This window comes from Pezoporus wallicus, unplaced genomic scaffold (assembly GCF_028554395.1).
Source record: "Pezoporus wallicus isolate ANWC-B61680 ecotype Strahan unplaced genomic scaffold, APGP_CSIRO_Pwel_v1 scaffold_6446, whole genome shotgun sequence".
Taxonomy (NCBI): Eukaryota; Metazoa; Chordata; class Aves; order Psittaciformes; family Psittacidae; genus Pezoporus; species Pezoporus wallicus.
In genome coordinates, this window is record NW_026636264.1 from 3,714,040 (window position 1) to 3,727,542 (window position 13,503).

Here is a 13,503-nt window from a genome sequence, read left to right on the forward strand (position 1 = left end):
TGGTTGTTCAGAAAAAAAGCATCTTTAAAACTGAGATAGCAGAGATATTGGAAGAGCTCACAATCCACCCTAGGAATGGAAATTTGCTACCAGATCTTAGGAGAGAAGCTGGACTCATGCTGAAGATGAGCTAATGTTTTTTCCTTTTATGAGGGGCTTTTTATATAAGGAGTTCTCATGTGCTGGGATGTTCTTGTATGTCTTCTGGCAAAATAGACACATGTGAGATCTTGGAGGCTAAATTAAAGAAACCATTAAAAAATGAAATTAAATTAATTACATTTCTTGGAAAATGTCATATGGATTTCTTCCTGTAAACTCCAGGTTGCTGTAATTATAATTAGTAATCAGTGAATGAAGAAGTAGTACATGTCAAAGGTTAAGTAATTTTATCTATAAAAATGAAACCTTAGATTTTGCTCTGGTTGCCTCTTTTGAATGGTAAATCTTCAGGAGCTTTTCCCCTATTTTTTTTCCTTGCTGCTGTAATCAAAACTGGAGTTCTGTTTTCAGTGTGTTTAGTTCTCTGCTTGCTGAAGAATAGAATTTGTTCAATCTTATTTTTGGTGTTTTCTTCCTAAAAGAACAGACAGAATGTTTCTCAGCTGTATGCCTTTCTCCAAGATCTCCCCCAAAAATAGAAACATAGAAACTAAAATTAGACCTCATTAGTTACATAACAGTTAATCATTTCATAGGCTAAGAAGATTAGGTTTAATTGACTGAAATATTAGTTACATTTATAGGGTGTATGAGGAGTTAAAATTACCAGCTGTTTTTGGTGGTAGTTTGCAGCATTTTTGCACAAGGCAGCAAGGCGTAAAGGAGAAAGCATTATGCTGGGTAGTAGTGGGTAGATGTCAAAGCTACTAAGATTAAAAAAAGAAGTCTTTTATTTTTTATTTATTTTTTTTTTTTAGGTTTGAACGTTGTACAATGTTGTGTATTCAGAAGGAGTAGATACCAGCTTCTTGAATGATATTGTATGTTTAAAATTTGAACAAATATGTACAAGATCAAGTTAATTTCTCTAAAGTGGTTGAATTAAAATACTGTAAAATTACTTTTTCCCTTGAGTTGTTTCCTTGTTGTTTTACAGGAAAATCTGAGATGTGTAGTGCAGTATTTGAATTATGGTTTGAATAGATTATTTGTTTCTGCAGCATAAATAGACAACTGATGTCAGTTTGGAGGGCTGTTTTTTTTCTGGTTTCTCTATTAGTAAAATCTCTTTGCCATTATTCTGTAGCCTTCTGTTCCTAATGCTGTTTAATCTTTATCTTTTTACCTTATCTTCATTAACTTTTCTCTTACATCTCTTCCAATGTCTGCTTTGAGGTTGATATTCAGAGTGTGATATGTGTATTTGTACAGTGTGTAAAGCAGTGGGACCAACACATTGCTACCCCCGATACAAATTATTTAATATGCAAATTTGATACAGTTATCAGCTGCACTAGCATGAAGAAACCTTTTTTTGCCATATGAAATTTCCTTATACCTGACAATTGGACTGTTTTTTTGTGGCTTTTACATGTGACTAATTCACACTGCTTGTCAAAACAAAGCAAAACCTCTTCCATGTAATTTGAAATGGCTTTCTTACTAATATTGATACCTTCTCAGTTTTGGGCTTACTGTTGAAAGATGAAGTACCACAATGAACATCTGCACACAATGGCTGAAGTGCAATAATAGGAAGTATTAGACTATTAAGCTATATTTTTTCAAGTCTTAAAGCAGTGAAAGAATACAACAAAAGTATAATTCTCATATAAAACGTGTGCTTTTAATATGTGCGCGTGGATGTTTATTGCTCCGTGTATCTTCATTGACTATATTCTTCATTGATTTTGATAAATTCCTCCACAGATAAATTACTTCAGATTTTTTTTATTTTTTTTTTTTTTTAATAAATGCTATTTTGTGAGCTGTGGCAAATGTCCTCATAACCCTTTAGCAACATGTTATCAAAACTTCAGTTGCTCCCTTCACAAAAATAACATGTATGTAGGTATGTGTTCTTCTCTTGACCATGCTAAAGTAATTTGAACCAACTCTGGTAAAATACAGGTGAACTCAGACTGCTAGTTCTGATGCCAAGGACCTGGGCAAGTGTTAAAAGTGATCCTATGTGAACCTCACGAGGTTCAACAAGGCCAAGTGCAAGGTCCTGCACCTGTGTTGGGGCAACCCCTGCTATCAGTACAGGCTTGAGAGGGATGAAGGGATTGAGAGCAGCCTTGTGGAGAAGGATTTCGTTGTACTGGTGGATGAAAACCTGGACATGAGCTGGTAGTGTGTGCTCACAGCCCAGAAACCAACTGTATCTTGGGCTGCATCAAAAGGAGCACGTCCACCAGGTCAAGGGAGGTGATACTGCCCCTCTGCTCTGGTGAGACCCTCCACTGCAGTCCTGTGTTCAGCTCTGGAGTTTTCAGCACAAGAAAAGACATGGACCTGTTGGAGAGGGTCCATAGGAGGATCACAGAAATGCCCTGACGGCTCAAGCACCTCTCCTGTAAGGACAGTCTGGAGAGTTGGGGTTCTTCAATCTGGAGAAGAGAAGGCTCCTGGGAGACCTTAGGGCAGCCTTCAGTACCTAAACGGGGCCTAGAAGAAAGATGGGGGATAGACTTTTTAGCAGGGCCTGCTGTGATAGGACAAAGGGAAATAGTTTTAAATTGACTTTTCCTGTTTCCCATTTTTGGCAGTTCTTAGTGGGTTTGTTTATTTTCACCCTTGGGGATTAATCACTATGAGGTGTAGAACCCGCTTGCTGCCAGCCCCACAGCACAGGTCTTAATCCAGGCAGGGTGCTCCAGGCTGCCTCTGAGTTGCTGCTGTACCCCACGTGCTCCCTCCACACCTCTGGCTCACCACATGAACCTTGACAGAGAATTTATAAAGTCTAAGTTACTCAATTACTAAGACTGCAACAGCATTTTTAAGTGTTTCCCAGACATGACTGCCATGGTATTTTAGTATTTAATATATGGCTAGAGACATCTAGTTCTGTAATTAGCAATATAAATTGTTAAATTGTGGCATCAAGGATAATGTTTGCATATAGCCAGTTTTTAACTTCAGGAAAAAGGGATGTTTTCTCAGGCATACTCCTATGAATTGCGGAATCATCTACAGAGTTTCTTGATTAGTTTACCAGAGTAGGATCCATAGAAGACATCTGTTCATAGTTCAGTGAAAATTATGTATGAATATACCAAATGAGACTTGTTGCAGTTCTTACCCTGAGCCCTAGCACAGCAGAAGAGGATTTGTGTTGTGATTGAGCAGTTGAAGGAATTGGCTACATCTTGCCTAGTGCTTTGTCATAGTTCCCAAAGGTTGAAGGAAGATGTGTGATCCTGGTGAGAGCAAGATTGAAAAGCAGGCATTATATGGGTCTTGTAGTATGAGCAGTGGTAGCCTTCCAGCACTTGCTTCAGGAAACCTTCATCTGTTTCTTTAGTCACCATTGCAAGAGCTCCTTCCCATTTCCATATTCATGTAGTAAAGTTGGTTCAGAGTACTTATGTTCAGATTAGTGTCTGTCTTCCCAATTTGTGGTTCAAATAATTTCCCTCTGTCAACAATGTCACATTAGAAGTGTTGCTTCAAAGTAGCCAGATACCAAGGAGCAGGTTACATGAGTGGCAGTCCATTAATTTACTGGGCCTTTGTCCTCTGCTGTCTTCTCAATTCCCTGCCTTTTTATAATGTGGAAACTTCCCTCATGACTCTTATTAATGCAGTTGATTAGCTTTATTTTACAGACAGCATAACTGACAGCAGGGGGTTGATTTTGTTGAGAGGGTGCTGTGTGATTGAGTTTTAGATAAGTAAAACTTGTGGGCTCAGTCTTAGGCTTTGCCAAAAGTAATGTTCTTATTTTCCAATGCTAGAAATAACTGAAGCTGTGAAACAATGTTCTAAGGTAGTAAAAGCTCGGTGTTTGCATGCCAAAAAATCTTCAGTCGGTCCAAATGTCTTCAAAAGGAGTAGTGTAGTAACACTACACTACCCAGTGTAGTGTTAACCTTGTGAGTCTTTTCTTAAATAACTCATATCAGAAAAGGTAACATTTTAATATTGCTATCATTGAATTTGTGACTTTCTTAGAAGAGCCAGAAGTGTAGATATGAATTAGCAATTGGGCTATATGTTAGTCAAATGCTCAAAGAAAAAGAAAATTGCTGAAAACTGAAGCAGTTAAAGGTGTATAAGTGAGCCAGTACTCCTGATGTGTGTTTGTATCTATTGCAGATGCAGCAGCCGTGTATTCAGATTTTATTTGAGGCAGTAATGTCCAGAAGTGACCAGAATCTAGACTGTGTTGAGCTAGCCTCTCTATTATATCTGTTATTGTAGTGTTTGAATATTTTAGTTCTTGTGAGGAATATAGACTTGCATGTAGTAATTCTTGTATTTATAGACTATGACATTTATTATAAGGATACTTATGTGGGAATTTTCTGCTCCAACTCTTTAGGAACTTGTCTGCTGCAATTAGTTGAACTTGCTGTTCTTTGTAGATCTCCTTCGATGCTTCTTGTTTTGGCAGTGGTGCTGTTAAATGACAGTCTTTGGTATTTAATAAAGTTACATTTTAGCCTTATCCTTTGTAATTTGCTTTAGGGCAGCTACAAGTAAGCAAGCTTCATTTATAAAATTGAAAAGCTGCTTTAACAAATGAACCTATTATAATTAAGGGGTGACCCCTAAGTCAACCCAGTGGGCAACTGGCAGATTTTTTTTAGCAGACTTGTTTAAAATGGGTTGTTCTGTTAGAGAACAATTTTTTTTTTCTTCTCAATATGAGCAAAGTAGGAGAATCTACAGAAGACACCTCTTCCTGACACACTAATTTTTTTATTTTTTCAATCAAAGTTTACTGTCTTCTACTCCAAAGCCTTCAACTCTTGTTCTTTATCAGTGTTTGCACACAAAAACAATTTGCTAACCTCCACTATCTTCCCTGCTTGCAGGTCTATAACCTAGAGGTCCTCAGACTCCCACTACTTTTGTCATGTATCCAGTTTATGGCCAAAGTCATTTACATTGACACTTAAGAAAGGAGTGAACAAGTGTAATCTGTTCCAGAGGGAAACTTCTTTTTAGTTTTCTTTTTTCACCTTAGATCTCCCTTCTGTATTCTTTTCTTGCAGAGACTTTTGCAGGCTCTCACTTCTCAAAGTATTCCACCTGGTGGCAAAATTATGGAAAATAGTTAGTGGAAATAGTTTACACAGGCATAGATCAAGTAGTGTAGGAACCTGTCATACAAGTCCTAATTTATTCCTGCTCCATATTTTATAGTAGAGAGAAAGAAATTAAGGTATATCTGTGTGCCTTTAGTTTCCTGTTTCTGGGTTTTGCATTTATAGCAAAGTAGATTTGAACTTTAACACTTTGTATTCCTATTCACTAAAGATAAATAAAATGTGATACCTTGGCAGTAGGAACAATAAGCCACTTCTCACTTCTAACAGTGGGAAGACAGAACCGTGCATTTAATGCTTTGTTTTGTTTAATGAGAATTCTCGCTTCTCTGTGTAACAGTTGAAGAGAAATCGGAACAGACTGTTGTACTTCAAGTAAGATAGGCTTCCAGTTTCTCCTAGAATATATAACTGCTTGTTTTAGAACAAATAAAAGCAAGGATTGTCAAGAGTCATCTAGAAAATAGTCCTCTCTTTTCCTAGGAAAAGGAAGGAGTTTATTGTATAGATGTGATTTTTCAGTCTTGTAGTAAAGTATTGAAAGGGATCGGTATTAAGGGCAGCTAGTTTCTATAGTTCCTCTTCCACTGATGAAAAACCTGTTTAGTAGTCTGTCCTGAGGTGTGAAAGCTCTGGTTCTGTATACTTGAAGATTGCTGAACCTCTTTATTTTAGAAAAGGCAGGGCAGGAGGCTGCTTGTCTTTTTATATATAAAGACCTTAAAATGGTATGTATATGACTAGGAACTTTTACATGAAGCCCACTGAAAGATAGTGCCCAGTACCTGAATGTCCCAGTGTTCTCTGAGTGCTAAGTAGTCAAGTCAGCTATCCCATTAAACTGATTTTGAACTTTGTTCCCTGCTTTGACCTTCAAACCTAGTGTTAAATATTATCCTGAGTATGCTTTAATACTAAATAAAAGATGAGAATTTTTTTTTTTAATTCAAATTTTTCATTTTTATATCTGCTGTGTTCTGTGTGGATGTAAGGCCATTAAAATTGTTGAATTTACTTACCATACGTTATTTCTTACAGGCTAATCACACTATGTAGAAGCATGATACTGTTATAGTATGATTTTAAATATTTTTTTATTTTTTGTAGATCAATGTCAGAGTAACCACAATGGATGCAGAGCTGGAATTTGCCATCCAGCCCAGTACAACAGGCAAGCAGCTCTTTGATCAGGTAACTCATTTATGTCTCTGTGTATGTATGTGTACAAGCGCATAAAACTATTGAGGGAATTAAGGCATAGTTTGAGAAAGCAGAAGTGTTTTCATGTAAAAAGTAATTTATATTGCCTTCACTATTTAATAATGAATGTAACAATAAAACTTCATTAAGGAAAGTTACCCTTTTTTTTTTTTCCCGAATGGAAGCTCTAGGTACTTTTTCACTTCCCAGATATTTGAGAAGTAATGTTGTCCTATGATCCAGTTTGAAATTTAAGTTAAAAAAAAAAGGTGGGGGAGAAAAAGCTAAGTGGAATAGCGAAAATTATGGCTTTAATGTTCTTATGGGTTGCAGACTCATTAGAACTACACATTCTCCTTTGGTAGTGTGTTTTTTAGGTGAATGAAAGTTCATTTGCAGTTTTTGTTTGAAATGACTGACTCTTAACACTTCTACCTCCCACCCCTTTCTGTAACATCAGTAGCACTGTGTCTTCAGACTTCGTGACTCTTTACAAAGACCTCCTGAAGAAAAGGGCTGTCCTGCTTTTTGTCTAACCAACACCACCATCAAATAAAAAGTACAGTATTCCATGGCACATAAGCCTCAGGCTGTTACTTGTCTTTTACCAACCTTTGCCATCTTCTGACATGCTGTGTTGGGTGGGGTGACATTCTGCTGTGTAATGTCTTGTGCCCAGGTAATCGGGTTCAGCCAAATTGGGGCATTCACAAATGGGAAACAAAGATCCAGCTCCGAATTCTTTTTCATTCTCTCTTCAGCTTTCTTCCTCAGTTCATTGTGGGGTGTTTGACATCTGACCAACTCTTACAATCAACTTCTAGAAGTTTAAATTGAAAAATTGTTAACTCAAGGAAAATCAACCTGCAGAGTTTTGTGAGAGGAGAGAAGTGTTTTCAACCTAATCTTAAATTCATAGTTCCACAGAGTAACACCAACAGCTGAACTGTGTTGCAAAACCAGCATGAAATTTTCAGACAAAAGTTATGTTGTTTGTTCATAGAAAGAGAATCAAATCACACTGTTACTGAGAGGGCTGGTCTTCAGGGTTTACTGTCATGTCCACCATTTCTGCATAGACTTGTTAATTACTGATTGCGGAAAATGACCTCCATGAATTTAGCTGTTGTCTAGTGCTCCTCTACATTTTTGTTAAACAACTTGTCCTCAGTCAGTGGTTCTTTTCAGCTTTTAACTGGTGTTTTCTGGAGTTGTTGATTTGTTTCCTATTGTGTATGTGTTTTCATCATCTTCATCTACTAACAGCATTTGATGTCTCTGGCTTTATCTTTTCCATTGCGAAAATCAGTAAAGTTCTTATTTATTGCACAAACACATTAAAAAAAAGTTGCTTGTATTTTAAAAGGTGTCTTAACACATTTATTGTTAATCCTTTTGTCTGTCCTGACAGTGGTCAGAATAGGCAAGAGGGATTCTCTCCTTTAGTCAACTAGTTTAGCATCTAGAACTTTCCTAGAAGAGGAAGAGCCCTGTGGTGGATATGTTTCCACACACTAGTGGTAATGGTGGGGATTGTTTTGTTGTTTTCAGTAAGGTGTTAATACTGAGCATCAGTACCTCTGGCTTACTATAGTTGCCATTCAGAAAGGATGGGAGGGTTGTCTCCCTTATTTCAAGCTATACCCCACTGTCCTTCCCAGGTATCTCAGAAGCCTCTTTTAAGAACTTTCGGAAGCTGACTCAATGAAATTCTTGCTGGGTTGTCTTTATGTGTATGTTTTGATTTGCCAAAACACGTCTATTGCTCTGGTTGCTTTTCTTCTCCAAGAAGTTTTTATTGCCTATTAATAGACAAGTTGAAGGATGTGATGGTTGTGTAAATCTTTTACAGTTGTGATGAAGGCTTTCCTGAAGCTGCTTAATGCATCTTTTGAGGCAGAATCAAACTCCTAAGTTTCTCATTCTGTACTTATTTTTCATATCACGTTACTGCTGTGCCTAAATGCTTATATTATCTTGGTACAAAGTTCCAGAAATGTTTTTCTCTTTCCTTTGAGCTGCGGCACAGTGGTAGATGATGCTCTTTTCTTATTTGTGGAGCCTGAAGTAAAGCAGGCTAATGTGTAAGCTGTTTTTTAGGGTTGGTTCACAAATGTGTGTAACTATGCATTGCAGTAGACAACTTGCCTGTGTTTAAAAAACATGCAGTGTGCATCCCATATGAAGGGCCGTAGTCAGCAGGTGAGAGCAGAATATTCTTTTGTGAGCATAAACACTTGTCTCCTTATGCCTTATGGGCAGAGCTGTTGAGCATGTGCAGTTCTTACTGCCGTCTTTTGCAGCTCAGACGGCTGATCAGGTACTAAGGATCAACTTGGACAGCTGCAAAGCAAAGAGTATTCTCAGTCATCTGATAAAGCCATAAATAGTTTGATCAACATCATGCAGGAGATCTGTGCCAAAAGCAGCAGCAGGTCTGAAATTTCTGTGTCAGGACACCAAGTTTAATGTTACTCAGAACCATGCTAAGAACAAGTTAATGTTGCTAGTATTTCTTATGTTCTAAAGTCAGTGGTGTAGGAATTCTAGGCAAAATAACTGTGCTTACTAAAGGAATCAGGTTGCATCCATGAAAATTGTCCATTCTGTGCTCTGGAGCTTGAAGGTGAAAGGAGAGAGGAGGAAAAAAGGTGCACACATGAATGATTGTTAAGTAATAATACAGGTATGCAAGGCATCAGAAGTAAGTTTGCACAACTATCTTGTGACAATTTCTAATTTTCAAAATCCTAATCTTGCAACCCAATAGTACTACTTTAAAATGGAGGAGCTTTGTGTAAAATTCTGTTTACTTCACATACATCTGAATGCTTCCATAAAACAGCCGTCAGTAAACCAGCTTGCCAGAATGGCCCAACCTGAGAACATACATAAGTACTGCCATACTGGACCTTTTGGAACCTGAGTTTAGTCATCTAATAAACTTGCTGGATATCTCTGATTAGTTGCTTATTGAATCTATGTGGACTTTTACTATACAAAAAACTTGTAAGATAATTCCACAGATTCATTATACTGTGTAATAAAAGTGCTTCTTTTGCTTTGCTTTGCACCTGCTATCTAATGATTTCCTTTGATTCTCTTGATTCTTATGTTGTCAGAAATAATTAATAATCATTCTCCATTTTCCTTCTACATGCCATGCCAGCTTTATAAACCTATATCATATTTTTCCTTTCCTCCCTTTTCTGTCAGTAGCCTTAGTTCTCATCTTAGCTAATGCCAAAAATGTCCAGGTCACGGGTCATTCTTTTCAACATTTCTGAAACCTTCCCAGTGCTGCAGCATCCATTTTTAAGATGATATAACCAGTACATATATGTATTAAAGGTCTGAGAATACCACAGATGTGTGTAGTAATATAGCAGCTGTGTGATTTTTCCCTTTTCAATGAGAACTTTGGTCACGTAATTAAAATTATTGCCTGTTACATACAGTATTTTGGTTTTATTAAATATCATCTCTTACTGAGGTTCATCTTCCTTTATTGTTCATTCACAGGTCCAGATCTTTAAGGAAGTTTTTTTTATGGCAGATTTTGTTACATCAGTTTCATCCTTTTTTGCAGATCACATGTGAAGTTGGGGTGGGGGCTGGGGCTTCCCTTGTCATTACACAAGTCTGTTGTGAAAACTGTTTGTTTTTTATTTCTCTTTAACTAGCAAATCCATAAAAAGACCTTCCCTCTATTGAAGGACAGTTTTGTTTCTTTTGCCTTTGGTGAGAGACCTGATTAGAAATCTTAATAGGAAATCCATGTATGGTTTGTCAGCTAGATTGTTCTTACCCTTTTTATAATTAACTCTTTGAAGAGCTCAGAATATTTGAAGGAAGTTATTCATTGTTTTATTACCTCATACTTGTCCACAAGTATTATTTTTTATTATAGTTTCACCAGTTGTCTTCTCTTGAAGTGGACTTACATGTCTGCAGGTCACTTAGAATCATAGAATCATAGAATAGTTAGGGTTGGAAAGGACCTTAAGATCATCTAGTTCCAACCCCCCTGCCATGGGCAGGGACACCTCCCACTAAACCCTGCCACCCAAGGCTCTGTCCAACCCAGCCCTGAACACTGCCAGGGATGGAGCATTCACAACTTCCCTGGGCAACCCATTCCAGTGCCTCACCACCCTTACAGTAAAGAACTTCCTCCTTACATCCAATCTAAACTTTGCCTGTTTAAGTTCCAGACATACTTTCAGAGTCCTGTTTACTACCTCATATTCCTCGGGAGCCGCTTTTGATACATGCAGTAAGCTGCACACTCCAATTGGTAGTTTCGCAACATGGTGCTTGAGCTTATTTAAAACTCTGAGATGAATGCTTCCCTATACCTGATGTTTTGCTACGACTGTTTTTTGTTTTTGTAAAGCTTGATTACATTTCAGTTTGAGATGGTTTCTGTAGGTTAATTACCATTTAAAAAATACCCTGTTGTGGCATTTACTGATGATAATGGATCATTTATCTTTAGGTGGTAAAAACTGTTGGTCTTCGTGAAGTCTGGTTTTTTGGGCTACAGTATGTGGACAGCAAAGGCTACTCAACTTGGCTGAAGCTAAATAAAAAGGTAACAATTTCCTAGTTTTTAGGCAAGTGTACCATTTGAAATATACTTTTTTAAGGCTTTCTGCTTTATTATTGTAGGTGAGCTATAGCTGGCTTCAAATTTAGTTGAGAAGTTGCTTTCATTTGTTTTAAATGACAAAATGCAGTGTTAATTTTGGTTGGTTCTAAAAAAAAACCTGCAAAGCTGCATCAACATTTAATTTGAGTAGGATACCATTTCCAGTACCATGGTGATGCATTCATTAGGAAAACTTACATTCGTATAATTATCCTGTTTTCATCTAGCAAAAAATAATGAGAATAAATATGTCACAGTTATGTGTGTGTATGGGGGGGCATATGTGAAGTATTTGAGCTTCAAGAATTTGTGTGTATACAGCTATAGATCTTCAAACAAGGCACTAATAACAGACTCCTAACCTGCTGTTTATGTATCTCTACTAGGTAGATTGTAGGACAATTTTTGTTTTGTTTGTCCCCAGTAGCACTGCGTGCTTTGTATTTCCCAGCTATTGGGACCCAGGTCATTTTACTTTAAATTCTATTTATGAGTTTGAATGGTCAGGTTTTATTTTAATATTGGCTGTCAGGTTATTAATGGCACTGTTTAGCATACAGAGATTTTTTTTTTAATTCATCCAAATCAAGAATGCCTTATTTTATCTTCAGTATTCGGAGGTAAATTAGTAGGGTAGTTCAGGAGCAAGTCCCACTGTCTGCATTTAATAATAATCTTTCCTTTTCCTCTGTGGTAAATCCAACAAGTTAAACCTGCTAACCACTAAAGCTGTCTCCTAGAATTTCATATATGTCTTGTTTCATAAGCAATAAATGTAGTGCTACAAATAATTTGTTAGCCCTGATGGCTTGCCTCCAGTGATTGGAGATTACAGGATTTGGTGCATCATTTGCAAAACTCAGTGAAGGTCTTCAGCAAGTGAAGTTGCTGGTGCTGTTCTGGAGCGGCAAGGGAGTGCTAATTCTTTTAATTTTGATAAGGCAGTTATCTTTTTTAAAAAAAGCTTGTAGCGTTTGATTCTTAAATGCATCATCATAAACTGGCTCTAACTTGCAAGCTACTATTTAAATGTGTATGGTAAATACAGGAAAGAGCTGATAAATCACAGAATAGATGTGCAAATAAGGTTTTATTACGTCAAGAGCACAACTAATTGTTTACTGGCGAGATTAAATTGAAGCACTGTATATAAGTCAGATGGACAATAATGAAAAGTGAGAAAAACATTAAAAATTGACAGCTGAAGTGTTGAGTATAGTACTTAACGCTGCCTTATGTACATGATTAAATGGTTGCATTATATTTACAGTTTTTGAAACTTTCTGTGAGTCAACCAAAGAGATGCATCATTTCATGCATGCTGACGAAGTTCCAGAGGGACTATTGGTCTACATAAAATTAAATGTGTAATAAAGTGCTTGAGGAATTGGGATGTTTGAGATTTACTTTGAATGTACCTTTTAACAATCACTGTATTACTTGATGTTAAAATTAGTTTAATTTTGAGTGGTTTTGCTTTAATCATAATCAGTGCTGAGCCCAAATGAAATGGAAATTTCTACGTAAGAATGAATTTTCATTGAAATTTGAAGTAGACACTTAAGATGACCACATCTGATTTCTTCACAAAAATCATAAGGCTTATCCATCCTAGAAAAATAATGTGATTAATGCAGTTATGTTTTTTTGCACAAGAGCAAAGCATGTATATTTACTTCAGTAGTTCAAAGGTTTTTAAAAGAATCCAACTTTATACTTCACTGAAGAAATGTGATGTAGTTCTTGCTAAAGAAACCTTGTTAGACGCTGATTTGTTACTTCCTGCAATGCATTCTTGGGTGTAGTTTTGATTTTTTTAGTATGTATTACAACTTTTTTTCCAGATCTTTATTGTGATAAGTACCAATTCACACAAGCCTACAAAAAACCTCTTAAACAGTCTTTGAGTAGTATTTCAAAATAGTCTGTTTTATCCAAGTCAGTGTACATGATTGAGTGCCATGTGAACCTTTAGTGAGTTCCACGGTGGCCTTGTCAGGAAGTACTGGCTTTCTGTGTAGAGGAGCTAGAGTTCATTACTGCTGAGCTAATTATATTTAATACACCATTTAGCACTCTTTTTATTTTTTTCTTTATTCTTCTCCCTCAGGTAACACAGCAAGATGTAAGGAAAGAAAATCCTTTGCAGTTTAAGTTCAGGGCCAAGTTTTTTCCAGAGGATGTATCTGAAGAATTAATTCAGGAAATAACTCAGAGACTTTTCTTCCTGCAAGTCAAAGAAGCAATCTTAAATGATGAAATATATTGCCCACCAGAAACTGCAGTTCTTCTGGCTTCCTATGCTGTCCAGTCCAAGTATGGAGATTACAGTAAGGAGATACATAAACTAGGCTACCTATCCAATGACAGACTTCTCCCTCAGCGGTGAGTGAGACTAGTTTTGCATCATCTGCTGCATTTAAACTTGAT

The 13,503-nt window shown here is 36.9% G+C and overlaps 1 protein-coding gene across 2 annotated transcripts in view; it reads left to right on the forward strand.

Annotated features, from left to right (window-relative positions):
* Nucleotides 1-13,503, forward strand: part of RDX (radixin) — a 47,837-nt gene that overhangs the window by 9,752 nt on the left and 24,582 nt on the right. Inside the window, exons 1-4 of one of the 2 annotated variants that reach the window (XM_057399705.1) lie at nucleotides 3,353-3,371; nucleotides 6,330-6,413; nucleotides 10,921-11,016; nucleotides 13,184-13,458. In XM_057399705.1, coding sequence (XP_057255688.1) covers nucleotides 6,351-6,413; nucleotides 10,921-11,016; nucleotides 13,184-13,458 — 434 coding nt within the window. In that variant the 5' untranslated portion in view covers nucleotides 3,353-3,371; nucleotides 6,330-6,350. Of the gene's footprint in view, nucleotides 1-3,352; nucleotides 3,372-6,329; nucleotides 6,414-10,920; nucleotides 11,017-13,183; nucleotides 13,459-13,503 lie in introns of those variants that run through there. The other variant, XM_057399704.1, reaches the window with a different exon arrangement.